The sequence below is a fragment of the Argopecten irradians genome, chromosome 1 (genome assembly GCF_041381155.1).
Source record: "Argopecten irradians isolate NY chromosome 1, Ai_NY, whole genome shotgun sequence".
NCBI lineage: Eukaryota > Metazoa > Mollusca > Bivalvia > Pectinida > Pectinidae > Argopecten > Argopecten irradians.
The window spans coordinates 31,712,643-31,730,494 of NC_091134.1; the positions used below are offsets into that span (position 1 = coordinate 31,712,643).

General features: G+C 32.6%; 1 protein-coding gene across 3 annotated transcripts; it reads right to left on the reverse strand.

The window, feature by feature from the left end:
* Nucleotides 1–3,480: 3,480 nt before the first annotated feature.
* Nucleotides 3,481–14,173, reverse strand: LOC138324191 (uncharacterized). 3 transcript variants are annotated; one of them, XM_069269274.1, is made up of 4 exons: nt 14,010–14,173; nt 12,016–12,205; nt 7,376–7,451; nt 3,481–5,402 (listed from the first exon to the last, which is right to left on the reverse strand). In XM_069269274.1, exons 2-4 carry the CDS (start codon nt 12,188–12,190, stop codon nt 4,763–4,765), a joined length of 891 nt encoding a protein of 296 aa, XP_069125375.1. In that variant the 5' UTR covers nt 12,191–12,205; nt 14,010–14,173; the 3' UTR covers nt 3,481–4,762. The 3 variants fall into 3 exon arrangements, with proteins under 3 accessions (XP_069125375.1, XP_069125382.1, XP_069125389.1); XM_069269281.1 differs by lacking the exon at nt 14,010–14,173 and adding an exon at nt 12,758–12,901; XM_069269288.1 differs by lacking the exons at nt 12,016–12,205; nt 14,010–14,173 and adding an exon at nt 8,535–11,961.
* Between the last annotated feature and the right edge of the window lie 3,679 nt (nt 14,174–17,852).

Here is a 17,852-nt window from a genome sequence, read left to right on the forward strand (position 1 = left end):
GTTACCCAGGTTTCAGGGGTTAAAACAGGCATCTATCTATAATAATTTATCGGTAGTTATTGTGGATTATTTTATCTACGTTATTATTAACTTTGGTGCCCATCTTTCATATTAATTACTGTTACCATCTAACAATTCCAACCGACTCCAAGTCTTAATCAAATCAAACAGTAACGCTATCAGTTTAAAGGTAATTAACTGCCTTTGTAGATAACATCAATACTCCCATTGTCCCGATAGTTTATAAATATACAAACATTAAGATATGTTAATTTAAACCAGTTTGACATTTTGAAACAGAATATATATTTTTTAAACAGCTTTTTTCAACACCACGTGTTGGCTTTGTCTTTATAAAAGCTAATAGTTTGTATAGACGATAATCAGAAAATTAAAAAAATAAAGGTGATAAAATTATAACAAATACATAGATGTAAAGACAAATGTAAAATAAAAAGATATATTTAAAAATACGTCTACATTTGATTTGAATAAAATCCAGATAATTATTCTCACTCTACCGCGTTACATACGGGATTCCAAGAATATGTTGCCTATAATATTTGCATGCCGTAGTACGTGTTTCATTCTTGAAGTGATATCCACATTTCACACACCCTCGCTATACCAAGGGTATCAAATCTCATATCACTGTCGTTATGTCCACCCATGGCCTATGTTAACGTGAAACTGGAAGCATTTTAGGAGAGACAAAACTTAACAATCACAGGTCTGTACAGAGACTTCCTATAAGTATTACAGAGTGACATCCAGCTAAAAAGCCATCCGATGTACCGTTATTCAAATCTTTTGATGTACATCAAAGAACAATTACCTGTGCCATCTTTTGTCGCACAGAACCTTCAGTTTTGCTATGACCTAGTTCAGGGTTGCATATAGAGATATAGATGGTAACCCTTGGAATATCGAGGATACATTTCGCCATGACATGATATGATAACATTACATGATGTTATCTAATGTATCTACCACAGGCCAATTAAGACGAAACTTACAAGCAATTATTTCACATACCAACAATTAAATATCCTTAAGATGGTGATGGTGATGGTGATAAAAATTTAATGAGAGCATGACACACTCTGAGATTTTATATAATGAAGCGATATTAAGAATCCATATTTCAATCACATTATGCTTTCGCGTTTACACACATGCATCAACACATTGCATGGTTTATTTATATTTCGTAATCTAATTACACATAAAATGACTGACATGACGTCGCAATAAATTCGATTAAGCGATATTACACAAGTGACATATCAGCAAACATATTACATAATGTATGGGCTAAATAACTGGATATCAGGCGGATTATGTGATAAATTATTTTTAATTGTGTAAAGACATTTAACATTCGAAACATGGGATGTTAAAACGTGATTTGTAAAATAAAATAGCATTCGCTAAAAGTAAATGTATTGTAAAAAGATTTTTTACATACAACAACACCCTGGTCTACCATACACTATATAAATACTGGCAAAATAAAGGGATTTGATCGATGTACGCTGGCTCGCTAGTGTTACTCTAGTTTAAAGCTTATCTGAAATGATTGCTAACACTTTCCTTTTTCAAAGACTAAACTTTGAATAAAAGGATAAAACCTATTGCTACTGAAAATGACTACAATATGTATACTTCTTTAAGCACATGTCACCAAGTAATACTATCAACCATCTAATCGTCGTGTAGGATTATAAGTTATAATTATGATATTATAATATTTTATCTAAATCGTGAAATTAGACCGTCATAAAAAAGACATCAGGCATAAAAACGCGCGAAATCAAGTCCAAGTGAATATATAAGATAGTTTACAGATATCATGTCTTATTATCATTATCATCATACGTGAATTGTGAAACATGTCAAATTCTAAATGTTGAAACATTTTATGTCATATCTAAATGATATTTAAGGATCTGCTCTAGTGAGATTTCAGTCTCGTTGAAGACTCGTTCCACCATTAATAAAATAGTTTTGGTGATTTAAAAAAAAACTAATGTCTCAATTTGTAGCAAGTCGGCATAAAGAAAATATGTCAAAAATTAGATTTCTATTGCTTGTTGGGTTTTTTTTTAATATAAATTTTAGAAATAACCAATTTGGCGGCTATTTTAAAAAGGTACATTTTTTACACTTTGTAGAGAAGTGATCTTTCACCCTTTTTCACTTCAATATTTTTACTTAACTCGCCCGTGCGACAACATGATTAGCTAAATCAAGTTTGTTTTCGCTGTAAATCTTTTTGAGGTTCACTGAGATGAAAATGATTAGTATTAAGAGTTTGATTTTTAATTTTTACATTTTATTGAAGATAAAGCTATATCATAATTTAGCAAGAAAAAAGGAAAAATAACCAATTTTGTATTGGGACAAAAAATCAAGCACACTGACCCCCTGTTTTTATGATGGTTTTAGAAACAGCAACTTTTTTTTCATTTGAACTATAAAAATAACAAAAATAACAAAAAAAAGGGGGGGGGGGGGGTTAGTCATCAGAACTTTTTCTGTGAAGCGTTGAATCTGCCAAACAATTGTAAAAAAAAAGAAGAAAAAAAACCGGCATTTTTATCTTCAAAATTTCACCAGAGAAGATCCTTAAGATGCTCCACCGCTGACAAATGGTATTTTTTCACTATTAAAAACAGGAGCAGACGATTTAGTATTTTTTTCAGTTACAAAAATTACTTACTTTACACCATTACCACCATTGAAAAGTTTGAGCTTCTAATTTTACTTCAAGTTAAAAATATGAAAAATAATTAATTGCATCCCGAAAAAAATCCGTACCACTATATCCTATATGAAATGAACTACTGAATGCGCATGTACCAAAGGCAAAATAAATTATTTTATATTATTTTTTGTGTTAATTAGACTATTATATACACGATTAAACACCAATTATTGTTCAAATGATGAATATCATTTTTGCTCTGTCGGCGATGGAGCATCTTTAATATAAAAATAGAAATAGCATGTCATCTCAATAGGTGATATGATAACGACTCCGACGATACTGAATACGTATACGTAGTTGTTCAATTTCGTGGATGCGGAATTGCACGATTTACTGTTTGAAACTATAACTATTAAAGAATGGATCTGGCTTAAAGTGTAAGTGTGGTATTATGCAGTAGTTGCTGTCCAGCCAAAGAGTTATATCTAAATTTCGCAAAATCAATTAATGAAATAATACATCCATAAGTGAAATACGTGTATACTATGAATAACAAATAATAACAAAAGTTTAACAAAATTCATGAACAAAATAATTGCAATCCAATTGCTAGGAATGCTTTATCACAGTTTGTATGCTTCGTTATGAATCTTCCGATATTACATTGAATATGACAAGTCATGAATATCGGTATTATAACATATAATCATTTTTATATGAACATATTGCCATGTAAATAATTCCAGCTGAATAATTAAACAAAGAAAAGAATCACCAAAACCTACTTTTTTTTAATTATTACAGAAATACACGTGTGTATACATGTACATGTTGTATATACTATTAACATGATTAACGATAACATGCACTGTACTTAAAATTCACTAGAAAATTACAAAAATAGAATGTGTATGACAAATTATTTTTTGTCATTTTTTTTGTTACCTGAAAGTCTTTTGAATGTTGTTTCTTTACATATATTGCTATTCATGAAAGACTTTTTTCACATTTTAGATTTACTTAGCAAAAAGTGTCAATAAATTACCGTAAATAATAAGTGCATATCGCTAACTAAGACCATGTTTGTTTTCCAACCAAAATTGCTTAGATTGCTATATCTTTCATGTAAATAATGTAGACCTCTTGTGTACAAATAAGCTTACTCTTTATAGATATAAAGCTCTTTCTTTTTATTGTAATTAAAATTGTGTATGACATATGAATGTGACATCAAAAAATTGAAAAAAACCCTATTAAGGATCTGTCATGGAACGCGCGAAATGTCTGTAGAGAATCATAGGTACTTTTATATATCATCAGGAAAGGAAAATACTTGACTAAAAAAGGTAATGGTTTTATATGACATTACAAATACCATTCGTGTTCCTCATGATAATGCTTGAACCTATTGTATATTTTAAAGCTCAATTAACTGTATACCAGCCTATTTTTGCGAGGACTTTATTTCGCGTTTCATTCCCAAACGACAATTTTGCGACAATAACAATTTGCGATGTTTACTCAAGTAAGTGTTACACATATTGTACTTGCAGTTGACACTCATTCGCGGCACTTATTTTTCGTGATTTCTTTTAGCGAAATACGCGAAAAAAATTATCGCTTGCAAAAATTGCGAAATTTAATTGTACGCCTAAATTAGTTGCTTTACAGTTTTACAAGAACATGTCAGCGTCACATTATAATTAAAAAAATTGGTTACACATACAACTTATACATAAGTCACACTCCAGGTCCTATATACTGTACGAAAGTTTCTTATCACATATAAAATGCTGCTTTGAAAAATAAAATAAAAATTATACTACTTTGAACATTTCCTATACTCTAAAGGAAGATAACAATTAATTAATGTAAAACATTAGGGAACTAGGATAGTATGTTATGCTTACACAAATGTATTGATCTACTTGACAAAGGGACGTCGCTCAATTGATGTTCGCATATCATAATAAATTAAGTTAACACCGTGTTAAGAAGACCATATCGATGAAATCATAATCTCCCGTCAAACCTGGATATATATGTATTTATTTAGGTATTTTCATAAACTGTCTGTTCTTCATCATCCGTTGGTATGTGATTAACTTTAGGGGGTTGAATTCTTTTGGCTGGCGCATTTTCATAGTCTCTTAAAGTACTTTCATCCCCGTTTGAGTTAGTATATTCAGGTTGTGACGTGTCATTGTCTAAAGATTCTTTAGCATTCCCCGATTTGTCCTTGACCTTGCCCGACGTGTCATTGACCTTGTTCGATGCGTCCTTGACCTTGCCTGATGTGTCTTTGATGTTGCCTAATGTGCCCCTGCCATTGTGTTCGGGAATATTTGCGTCACTGTAAACCTCCGTTGGCGCATGGTCATCTGATTTCTTTCTGTCGTCCATGTAATATTCTACACCGTTCGGACCACTATAAATTTCACGCGTTGGTGGTTCTGGCTGTATATAAAGAGGGTCTGACTTCCTGTTTTCTGTTGGTAACGTTCCTATCCGTTCATTGACATAATGTGGATCTTCCTTTTTCTTTTCTTTGTCTGGTTTATCTTTCTCGGACCACCTTTCTTTTTTCTTTATTTTAGATTTTATTTCTTCTTTTTCTAAATCCGCTATTGATGGCAGCTGCGGCAAATGGTCTATTTTTTCTTTCCGTTTTTTCCTTTTACGGCGTCTTCGTCTGAAATGAAAAAAAAACATCTATAGCATGGTGATCGATCCTAGCATAATTCAAATGGTTTTATTCCATAGACATCCGCAATGATATCACTTACGCATTAATATTTTTACACAAATGAATCCGTTTTTCTTTTAAAAAATCAGGATACAGAGTGATATCACTATTCATCCTTTACAAGCATAAAACAGCATCAACAATGAAATGCATATCAGCCTATAGTTCCTTTAAGAAACAAGGGGATGAAACACCATCAGATTAGTATTTTATTTTGTTGTATTTCTGTCGTATTTTTAACTCAAAATCAAAAACGTATATGATGCATTTATATTTCTAAAACTTTTTATATAATACTGATCGTTTACACATTACTTCTCTGGTCAGAAACTAAATCTATTTGATGTTGTAAAGTTTACTTGTTGCTCTAGGACACATACACAAATGTATCTACATTAGAGACACGATTATATTTAATACAAGCAAGCCCCTCTCTAGTAAAATTTGGTTTCAACATAAGGAATAGTGATCCAATTCCTATACAAATAACTTTATAAAAAGTGTCATATCTAGTAACACGTCTAGCTTCTAAACAAGAGATCAAGGTCGTGAAGCAAAAGGAAAATGGTTCATTTCCTCTTACACAGGCGTAACTTCTGTCCTTAACGATAAAGACGTTTATCCCATAACAATGTATGTTTCACAATGGAAAAACATGTAATAAATTCCATAGCAGTTGGTTATCATTTATGTTTACACACTCAAGTGTGTAAACACCTACGACGACTCTGATTGGTCAATTTTAAGGTCTCTTGATTGCGATTGGCTGTCAAAGTCTGGCTACTTTTCATAAAGCATTTTCTTTTAAATAGCTTTGTATTTACTGTGTTACGGGTAGTTGCTTATTCAAAGTTTTAAACATCAAGAGGCCCATGGGCCTTTACGGTCACCTGAGTTCGGATACAGAATGAAAATAAGACATATAAACACTATATATTGACCCATCAGGCCGTTGAAGTCAGTCAGTGATTTTATAAATTTGACTTTTAATCTAAAAAGATTATTTGGTTCCATCTAATCTGTGAATTCAGAAGACAGATTTTTGAAATTTTAGCCATTTTGACCCCTTTTGGCCCCGCCCCTTAGGCCCCTGGGGGTCAGTCATGGAGAATTTGTTAATAGGATTAAATGGCCATTTCAGAGGGATAATTCTGAGAACATTTTACTAACTTCCTATTACAAATGACCAAATAATGCTCAAAAATGTGTTTTACCTATTAAAACTATAGTAAACTTAACCCCTCCCCAGGGGAAACCTGAGATCCCAGGGTCATTTTTTGTAGAGGGCCCGAGACCTTTTTATCCATTAAGAGTATTTGATTCTACCATAGCTGTGAGTGGAGCAGAAGATATTTAAAGTTTTAGTCAATTTTACACCTTTTGGCCCCTCCCAAATATGATTCTCAATTTATGATGATTGGCCTTGTACTTTAAAAGGTTTGTGCAAAATTTCATTGAAATTGCTCTGGCGGTTGCAGACGAAGTCGAAAATGTAAATTTGTATCGTCGCACGACGGACCACGGACGACGACGGACAAAAGGCGAGTAGCCAAGGGTATTTAGGACCTAAACATCATGTTAGGAAGAGTATCGTTCTAAATACCCTTATATATTTAAAATTTGAAAATTAACTATCTCGAGTTCGATAAACATGATAAACAACAGTCACTTGTAACGGAAGCTCTATTTATACTACCGGCAATAACTATTTCTGTCGTAAGTTCTTATCCCTAATACAGCCCCCAATGAGACTACGTATAAATCTTGGTGTAACAAAAATAATTTCTAAATATTGGATCACGTCTTGCAACGAATGAATGTTCTTTCAATGCCTTCTTGAAAATTGTTCTCTCTAAGAAAGATTTATTGATTTGTGATTTGGATGAGTGTCGACCATGCTGTTTTCAATCTTTACTTACCGAATAAAGAAAAACACAGCTACTCCAATTAGCAATGCTAGTACAATAATGCCTCCACACACACCACCTGCGATGACTGAAAAAAAGATCATATTTACTGTAAACGTGGAAATGTTCATTACAGATAAGTTCAGAGATCAAACCAACAAGGACATAGTCATTCAGATCCCCCGCCAATGGAGAGCTTAATCAATTAATGCATTAATTTTATATGCTAGTAAGAGTATAGGGAAAGTATTTTAAAACACAACTGCAATTGAAGAATATATACAAAACATATTTATGGTTTTTTTTAACAAAGTGAAACCAACTTTGAAAACATTTGTTTTTTTGAAAAATACCAGAATTGATCTTAGCTTTAACAAAGTTCAGCAGCTAACAGTGCGATTTTTTATTTGTTTTAAACAGCGACGAGTTACATAGAAATTAAGTGAATGTTCATAGTAATTGAGTTTGATATATCTGAGTTTTACTGCATGCATATTAAATAAAAAGTAAAGCATAATACAGAATTAGAAGTCCTACATAAAATGTGTCTATGAAGTTTCATGGAAATATCTCTGCTGGTTTTAGAGTTGTGCTCCAGAAACGATTCTTACACAAAAATCTGCCATTTTTAGCAATGTTTCCATGGTTACAGAAAAAAGTACAAAAAGTGAAAACCTTAAAATAGCAAACGGCACTACTAGACCATAAGACCAATGTGTCTATGAAGTTTCGTGGAAATATCTCTTCTAGTTTTAGAGTTATGCTCCGGAACGAACCTGGTACAAAAATATGATATTTTCAGCAATGTTTCCATGGTTACAGAAAAAAGTACACAAATGAAAACCTAAAAATAGCAAAAGGCACTACTAGACCATAAGACCAATGTGTGTATGAAGTTTTGTGGAAATATCTCTACTGGTTTTAGAGTTATGCTCCGGAAACCATTCGTACGGACGGACGGACGGACGGACGGACGGAACCCATTTGTATATCCCCCGCCAACTTCGTTGGGCGGGGGATAATAACGCGAACATATCATTAGAGATCTTTTTCGAAGTATACACTGGATTATTAGTGGTACAAAGGACAAACACAGAATACAAAAATTGAAAGATTAAAAAAAGAGGATCAGTAAAATGTCAGTAGAGAACAGTCTGAAGACGAAACATACCGGCCTGGCAACTGCCCCACATGGGATTCGAACCCGCATCCTAGAGTTGGAGGGCTTGTGGTTATATGTCGAGACATCTTAACCACAAGGCCACCGCGGCCCCTCGAGGTCAAATAAAGATCACAGTGAAATATTGATAAGTTCATAGACGAAAAGTGATATCACGCTAAAATAGCTATGAATTTGAGGTCTGCATACACTGAATTCTTACTAGATTTAATACTACAATGTATATGTAAGTCAAGGATCAAACAAAAGCTAAAAGCTAAACCTTAATTATTTGTTATTTCAATTAGCACTATAATGTCAAATACTAAATTTATGATTTACATGTACACAAACGACATAGACATATTACATTGATATCTAAAACTGGAAACACAAGTATGACTTAATTGTTCTTATGTGGCAGATATACGTAAAAGCCAACGAAAACTACATCAATCAACAGAACAAATGTCATAAATGCAACCGTAGATACAGCTCACTTTCTATCTTCAAGTATCTGTATAAGTATAGTTTTACCGTCTATAAAACGATTGTTATGTCTTGCATCAATGTCAACAAGTAGTTGTGTTGTGTGAGTGTTATAAACCTTCCCCCACCAGGGAAGCAAAGACAGTGATTGTTTTATTATTTGTTTTACATTGTTATAATTCTACTATTACTCATAAGGACATATTTTTATCATATATGGCACTCTATACGGTACACACGTTAAGCTACACATATCATGTTAAAGTTTCCTATGGAAGTAATCTTTCTGATTTAGATTTAGGTTAAATATTCTGAAAGTCAACACCTCCGTCACCACCTCTTTCGTCTGTGAGAGTTGATAATTTCCCCAACTGTCCAACCACGGACTTGTCTAAGCTTTCAACAATCCCCAATAAATGACAAGCCATAAAAGCTCGTAAGTGTCTTTGAATCCTTAATCAAGTTCAATGAACCATCTATGCATGGTACTATATAATAATGTACACTTTTATTACGGACAAAATATTATATTTGAGGAAATAAGCGGCTTAAAGCCAGATTGTCTAAAGCTGACAATATTGGTAGAGAGAGGCCTGAAACTGTCTTACACACCACTGGACATAGCAAGAGAATATCTCATAAGGGACATCTGATATTTTACTCATACATTTTTCATTCTCTTATTACATGTTGTTTAACTTACATCATTGTCGGCTTTAGATCAACATTAAGTGTTGGGATACTCTACCCACAGGTGCCCGGGTTCCATTTAAATACGAGATAAATTATATAGTAAGGGTGCTATAATCTACCTCATGTTTTATCGAGCCCGAGAACTTCTTATTCTATTTCGTTGCAAAGTGTGGTTAAGGCCAAGGATTACAGAGTGTTTCATTTCTATTACATTTTGTCTCCAGAGGGTTGCATAAACGAGTATTTCTCCCACATCTAGTCTACATTCTCACATACTTATGGGTGTAATATTGACTACCCATGCAATACAGCCGCCTTTTGTTCAAGGCGTTAACAAAATTATTATTTTCTCGGTAAAACTTTAATGTTTTCAGAAACTCATCCGGTTTTACTATTAAAGATGTAAACAACGGAATTTGCATTGAAATTATCGCACAATGTGCATGTATAGAGAATTGACTAGCAGTCGAGGTTCTCTTCCAACTTAATTCAAAATGGAGGGATATCCTATTTGTAAAATGGCAATAAAACGTCGAGGTATGAGAGAAAAATACTGTTTCATATGTGGATATGAAGGATAGGGATATTCTACCTCGGGATCACAAGATGCTGTAAAACCCTCGGCAAGCCTCGTTTTGCAATATTTTGTGACCATTGGGTGGACTATCCCTGTCCTTCATATCTATATATGAAAGAGCATTATATTAAAACCCCGTACCGTTACAAAGGTGGCGAGGACAAAATCAAGAAACTCAAGTAATCTGCCGAAGTTTGATTACAGTAATGTCTATATACATGTATTATCACAATAAACCACAACAGTTGTAAAATGGCTAAAAAGCCTACATACACAGGCATTGCGTGTCAAGGACGTTGTTGATAGGCTGATATCAAAGGTAAGCTCATTATGAGTATGGATATAGGAACAAGGAAGTGAAACCTTAATACACGAGCAAATAGTAAAAGGTGTTTAATTCATACAGTCTGGTACACACCTATACTTGTGTTTGGTGAGAGACCGAATGGGTTGTTTCGAATTCTTCAGGAGACAAAAACATATCATAAAGGGTTTTTTTTTCTGCAATATTTCAAGTGCAGTTTTGATTTTTTGAATGAAAACGTACGGTTGGCGAAACAAGAAAGTCCTTACAATCTTTTATTTTAATGCGGAAACATTTCATACTTTAAACAACTCTATTCTTTAGTCAATGAATGTTCTGTTAGATTTCAAAGTAGAATGCTTCCTTCTTTCAACTAGTATATACTACATGAATATAGCATTAGTTTTATCAACTCAGCAAATCTATAACCTTTTGACGCTGTTACTTAATGGTGATCAGTGTAATTATTTGTAAAATTTTGAATTCAATATCGCAAAGTATGTTATAAATCTAATACCAGTGATATATCTTACAGTGTTCCAGGTTACAGTCACCTTTATCAATATTCGCAAATACCAATTTGACATTTGTTATTCAATACATTTTTTGCACTGCTACAATTCAATACTTAAAAGACTGCATGTTATCAGTGAAATGTAAGGCCCTTACATCTTATTGCTTTATTACAGACTAGAAGTCATTTGTATCGCTATAGTCCGAATTATTCTGCCGATCTATATATCATCTTTAGATGTAGACATTGTGCGCTTAAGGTCTATAAAATGCAGAATAGTTTGGACTAGATACGGGCCCCGTTTGGAACCATCTGTTGTTGACAATCTATACAAAGTATATACCTTTGTCATTGAAATAAATCTACCAGGTATTTAAATGTATACATATCACATATTTATTGGCCAAAGAAAAAGTAATGTCAATGTATGCATATCAGAAATCTATGGATTCTTACAAAAGTATATCTTTAGGATACGAATACTTGAAGCAGTAAATACTGTTTGGGCCAAAGGTGTAATTCCAACGGTGGCGACAAACATGTCGTCAAATATTCTTGTCCCATTATCAATACACCAAATACACATCATGGATAACTATGATATATAGCTTAGGTCGAATCCTAGGACCACGCAACTTGCAAGAATTTTTCAGCAGAAGTCAAACATTCGTCTTTTAAAATTGACTTTATCTAGAGTATTAATGTTCGTTTTCGTTCACCCCTATTTTTGCATACTGGAATGTTCTATTATTAAAATTAGAAGTCTTCAAATTCCTCTGTAGGTGTGAGTAACTATAAACAAATTTCTCCTGAAATTTCAAAATGAACTGCCCCAGCTATTGGACTGGGAGAATTCAAGTGTGGCTCCAAAGAGGGGGGGGACAAAAATCAGCATAAGAATATATTTTACACATACCCCCGGCATGACCAGGTGGTTCGGGTGTAGTACTGGTGGTGGTTACGGCAGTGGTAGTGTTGAGGAACTCTGTTGATGACTGTGTGGTTGATGATGTTGTGACATTATCAAATGTGATGGTTGTGTTGAAGTCGACTATTGTCGTCGGAAAGGTTGTGGAATTCTGGCTTTCCATGGTCGCTGAATCTAACTGTAACAAACATTTTTAATGCTTTAGTGTTGCTGCAAAAAAACAATTTTTGATGTTACTTCTTTGGATAGAATACCTAGTTCTAGATCGTGAAACCAACTTTTTGTTTAGCGAAAAGTAAATAATTTATGTAATGGCTTCATATTTGTAATTTTAATAAGGCCATGATAGAGACATGAATCAAATGGAATTATCCGATTACATCCATACACACATGGCAACCATGCCTGGAACTGATGACATATTTCTTAACATTTTAAAGACTGCATCATAAATTCAACAAACTAACTCTAATAATATCATAACATGAACATTTAAAAACAGGAAATTGTCAAAAACTCGTCATTGACAAATCATGCCATTTCACATAAATCAAAGCTGAAAGTAAGTTTTGATTTCATATTGCAATGTACAATATATTAAGTAAATGAACATGCATAATCCGAAGGAAAAACAAATATTAAGTAATAATTATAATTAGGAATGTATTTTATCTTTATGTTTAATATATATAAGTTCATCTTAAATGTCTTAAGCTAACATTAATCATACCGTTTTCCTTACGAATTCCTTGATTGCATAGAAGCATTGAAGATGAATTATTCGTTCACAAAATTTCCTAGATAAAAATACAGTAGGTGATTAATTTTGTACTATCCAATAGAAATTCCAGCTGAATATACACTTCCAAGAAGATGTGTAATAATTTACTCAGAATCGTGACCTCGTGGGTTACAGAAAATTGTTATGCACCGCCTATGCTGCTTACTACAAATGCTTTAAAGTATTTAAGTGCCATGCATCTCTTTGTTTAGTAGGTCTTTCCTGTGTTGCTGATGACATGGAGATTATGTAATCTAACATTAAATGTGTATAAACTATGACTTAAGTGATAGTTATAACACTCGTAGGGGGATAAGCTAGATGATGTTCACTTTAACTACACAAGTATATATTATCTTACAATTTATAAGTCCATTTTGTATCAGAAACTATATGAACTGATAAAACATTTATTAGACGTTTTTTTCGTATATATATCTTAATACATTTTACATTTTAAATCAAAGTAACAAAATGCATCATTTTAGTACTTGTACCTTCATTTGTATACATAGTTAATGTTAGTAAACTGTACTTAAATGAACATCATTGTATTTCGATCTTAGAAACAACGATAAAGTTTACATGATTATTGGTATAAATGGGATGTTCGATTTCGAAAAGGGCAAGAAAAAAAAATCTTCTGTGTCAATATTAAGTAGGATAGGGCTATGTAACGGTATAATATGTATATATATAATGTGTACAATTCGACAGAGTACGATTTTTATGAACATGTATACACACACGTATATCAACACGAGACGTATACACATGGGTACACAAATTCATTTCCTCGTCAACAAAAGTATGTGTGCGATTTCCCACCTTGAATGTTTATTCAAAGGGCAGGGTATACATATCTTGACCTGAACAAACGTGTAGACTTAAATATACCCAGCTAGACGGCATAACCGTCAGCCGAAATAAAATATCATGCTGGTATTACACTATATGTGTATAGACAGTATCAGTATAATGTAAATGATACGCAAACCGAAACCAAGATTTAGACCTCTCCCCAATCGCCATTTTACGGTATTTCACTGTATATGTAGCTATCTAGTTCACAAATGATTAGGCGTTTTAAAGCACATTCCGTGACCGACTAATACTATTAAACGCTACTGTTTATAACTCTCCTAGTTTGGACAGCTTTTGTTGTCACGGACGAGGGGTCACTCAGGTGAGATATATTTACCTGTAGATCCGGTGGGGAAACTATCTATCTGATCCCTCCATCCACACCTCCCTAGATTATGACATTGATCACATCATAGGACTGGTCATTTTGTCGCCTTCTCAGTTCTGTCTTCACACTCACACAAAAACGTAACACAGGAAGTCACTGATAACCCAACCAGGAAGCTATAAGATATAGTTACTATTTCGAGGAATTTGATAAAAACTGAAAAGGGCGGGACGTTTAAAAACTGTTGATATGTATTGATCGTTATTTCAGTGTGCAATAAACTATGTTACTTTTCCCTTGCTCTATAAATGTCTATAAAGTGACTTATTTACATACAACATGTATATAAAGTTTACCAAATTAATTTCGGGGAGATTATTCATTAGTATATTTACAATTATTTGACTTAATTAGAGAAACAAAACCGCGTTATCGTATCGGTTAAAGGGTCAGATATGTCATTACATATGTAATTGAAAACATGTAATTGAAAACATATAGCAGTTTTGTTTTCCTGAATATGAAAATAATGAGAACGAAATACCGTACATACATTAGAATTATTATTTCTAAACATTTATCTTAAGTAAGTGATCACGGACGTTTTTACCTTATGTGTTATGCCGAGTGTTACCTCTCATTGCACTAATGGAAAGATGTTAGCAACCTTCCAAGACAGGCTTGCAAAATTAAAACAAATAATAAATAAACTAGTTGAGAAATATGAAACAACTATTTATTATACACTGTATGTACATATTTATGAGATTGACATAAAGTCGGTTTGATATAAGTAACAACCAAATAAGAAAATAGAAGTGATCGTCTTGCTCCATTAATAATTGCTATTTGGTTTAAGTTCGTGTATCCATATCAAGAGTTTTTTCCTTTGATTCCGTATGACTGTAGTTTATGGATAAATAGCCTGTGTGACACTTTATCGAGGGTTTTGCTAAAGTCTAAGGCAAAAAAATATGTCTGTTTAGGGTTACCCGACCGACCCTTATTTTTTACCCCCGACCCTAATTTTTTTCTGTACCTAGAAGAACTTTTAATAGTTTTACTCTAGGAAAATCTGAGCTGTTGATACCTTCTTTCTTAGTCAAATCTCCATTTATGCATTGTTAAATAAAGAGTCAAGAGTGAAAGACACTAATGTTTAATAATTTTATTGATAAATAGGAGCCACATATCTGTTTAGTAAACAGCTCGCTATTGCATCTGAACTTGACAAATATATATAATCCCTATCTATTGACCCTATTTTTTGCCAATGTAACCCTAAACAAACGTATATTTTTTGGCCTAAGTACATACATATTATGTCCAATATATAATATTGTCTTCACAAGCGAACCAAGCTATCTTTTGTTCGTGACCTCAATTTTCTGAATCCCTTTTCTCCTCGTGCCGAACTATATTCAATATGATGAGCATATTTGATATACGTTAGTACACGTAAGACACCCAAGATTTTAAAGGAATTTCGCCCCAAAAACGGAAAAATATGCAGAATACTGTATTGATATGCTTGGTGATCAAAACTACCATGTAATATATATTTTTATGGAGTTTGGTCTGAAGTACAAAACTTGTGATTTTGGCTCTTTTGTCTTTTCATTTGTCAGATGAAAATCAATGACATTGGGTCCTGTTTAAAGTATCCTACCCTTTAATAACAACAATTGATATAAACAGTTTGTTGAATTTGCTCTCTATCTTACTGTTACTAAGTTTTAGAACTTAAAATTAACATAGTTTTAGCTTTAATTATAGTCTACATGCTACATGGGGTAGATTTTTTTTATTGATTTTTTTTTAAATAATTTTATCCACGGATAGAATGTTTCAAGCTTCCATCTATGGTTTAGATAAGACATTGAGTAAAATTGTTTTTAATTTAATTTCATCATTTTTATATATTTAATTAATTTTTATTGTATTTTATCTTTAAATATTTTTTCCACAAAAAATATAAACCGCAATAATGCTAAGTAAATAGAGACAGAGCAAAAGTGTAAAACAAATGGCAATATTCGGAGGGGGAAAGATACTAATAAAGTACAAAAACGGATAGGAAAGAAGTAGGGAGAATTTTTAAATAAGCTGTGTCATGATTTAAAGGAGGTAGGGAGAGAGATTAAGAAATAAGGAGACGGTAATTTAATTACTTAGGAAAATATTAAAAGAGAGTATAAAATATTTCCCTATGTAGAGAATTGGTTACAATGAAAATGGGAGATTGAGGATAGAATGCATAGTGGAAAAAGAAAACTTTTTTAAAAATCTGATAATATTTAATGACATATATAGTTTTGAAATTAAGTAACTCCTTGGCATAAGACACTTTTTTTTGTAGTTATGTAATAAACTAATTTAGTTTTATTATATTGGATTGCAATGTAGTAATTTAAATAAATCTTCAATGCATCAGCCCCTTCGACATGCACTCCCGAATTATATTGTAATAATGTATATTGTCAATGCAGACCTTTAATTGGATACGGATCTCACCTAGTATAACATAAAATTCAAGGATATGTTTATTATTATTATTATTCAAGCTGAGAACGCAGTTAATGGTGAATCCCTGCGTATTTGTGATAATTGCTGTTCTTCCTAATTTATTATTGGTTTGGAATAGTTATTTCAGTTTTGATAGCAAGATATATTTACATATTCATCGACTAACTTGTTAAACTTGGCATTACGGGAAGGCTCATAATTTATAAAATCAAGAAAAAAAATACAAAAATCGGAAACGGTAATTTATTTGTTCGCGGAGAATGAACGCATATACGGAGAAACTCACCTTTAATTTCAGTACATGTACAATAAAATGACAGGTACTTAGAGATACTTTGACGATAACAATGTAGGATTGTCTCCAGGATGACGTCACTTTGATCGATACATTAATTGCCTGTCATTCATTAATCCAAATCAAATGAAGCGTGTCCATTCTTAGGACTAATCGGATGTGACGTCTAGCGGCGACCTCACAAACGGCCGCCAGGATCTTTTTGGGACAATCAAACAAAGTAACTGCAGAAAAACGCAGTTCAGACCAAGAACGTTAAATATATATTTGTAATTCATGCAACAAAACAGACGAAATTACGCCATGTAAACCTTTTCATATCGACGATTTAGTTGGACATACGAGAGTGTGAATTGGGTTCTTGAAAACTTCGGCAACGAAAATGAAATGCAGCGATATAGTCCGTTGTTTTATCCTACAGTTCCTGTGGTCTCTATCTAGTGAGTATTTTCCGAAGGAACTAATGGAGTTAAATTGAAAAAGATATTGAGAAAACGACATCCATTTATATTTTGTAAAAAAACATTACTTAAAGAAAGCTCTTCGACAAACGTTTTCATTTTGATAAATAATTTAATTAAATACTATGACTTATGATATTTTTTCTTCAGTGTAATACTCTTTATTTATTTGTTATATATTTGTACAGAAAAAACATAAAAAACAGATGTGCTGTTTTGAATAAGTGATTTTGCTTTAGGATATTTTGTTGTAGTTTATTTGTGTTGTAAAACACGTAGTCAAATTTGTAGTCTGATTTGGATTGTATAAATGTGTTTCGTGACTTCTTAATTTCAGATGACATTAACTTATCACAAAAATAGCTGTGTTAGTACCCTTCATCAAATACATGTACATATGTAATACAACGTAAAGTTATTGTCTTCTTTGTGCTCACTAACATATTGTTCTTATCATTAACTCAAGGTTTTAAATAAACGGAAATATGAATTATTTTGAAATGAAATGTAACAGAAGATCATTTCTAAAAATTTTTTTATGAATTCAAAATTCCGTTGAGAAAAAAAGAA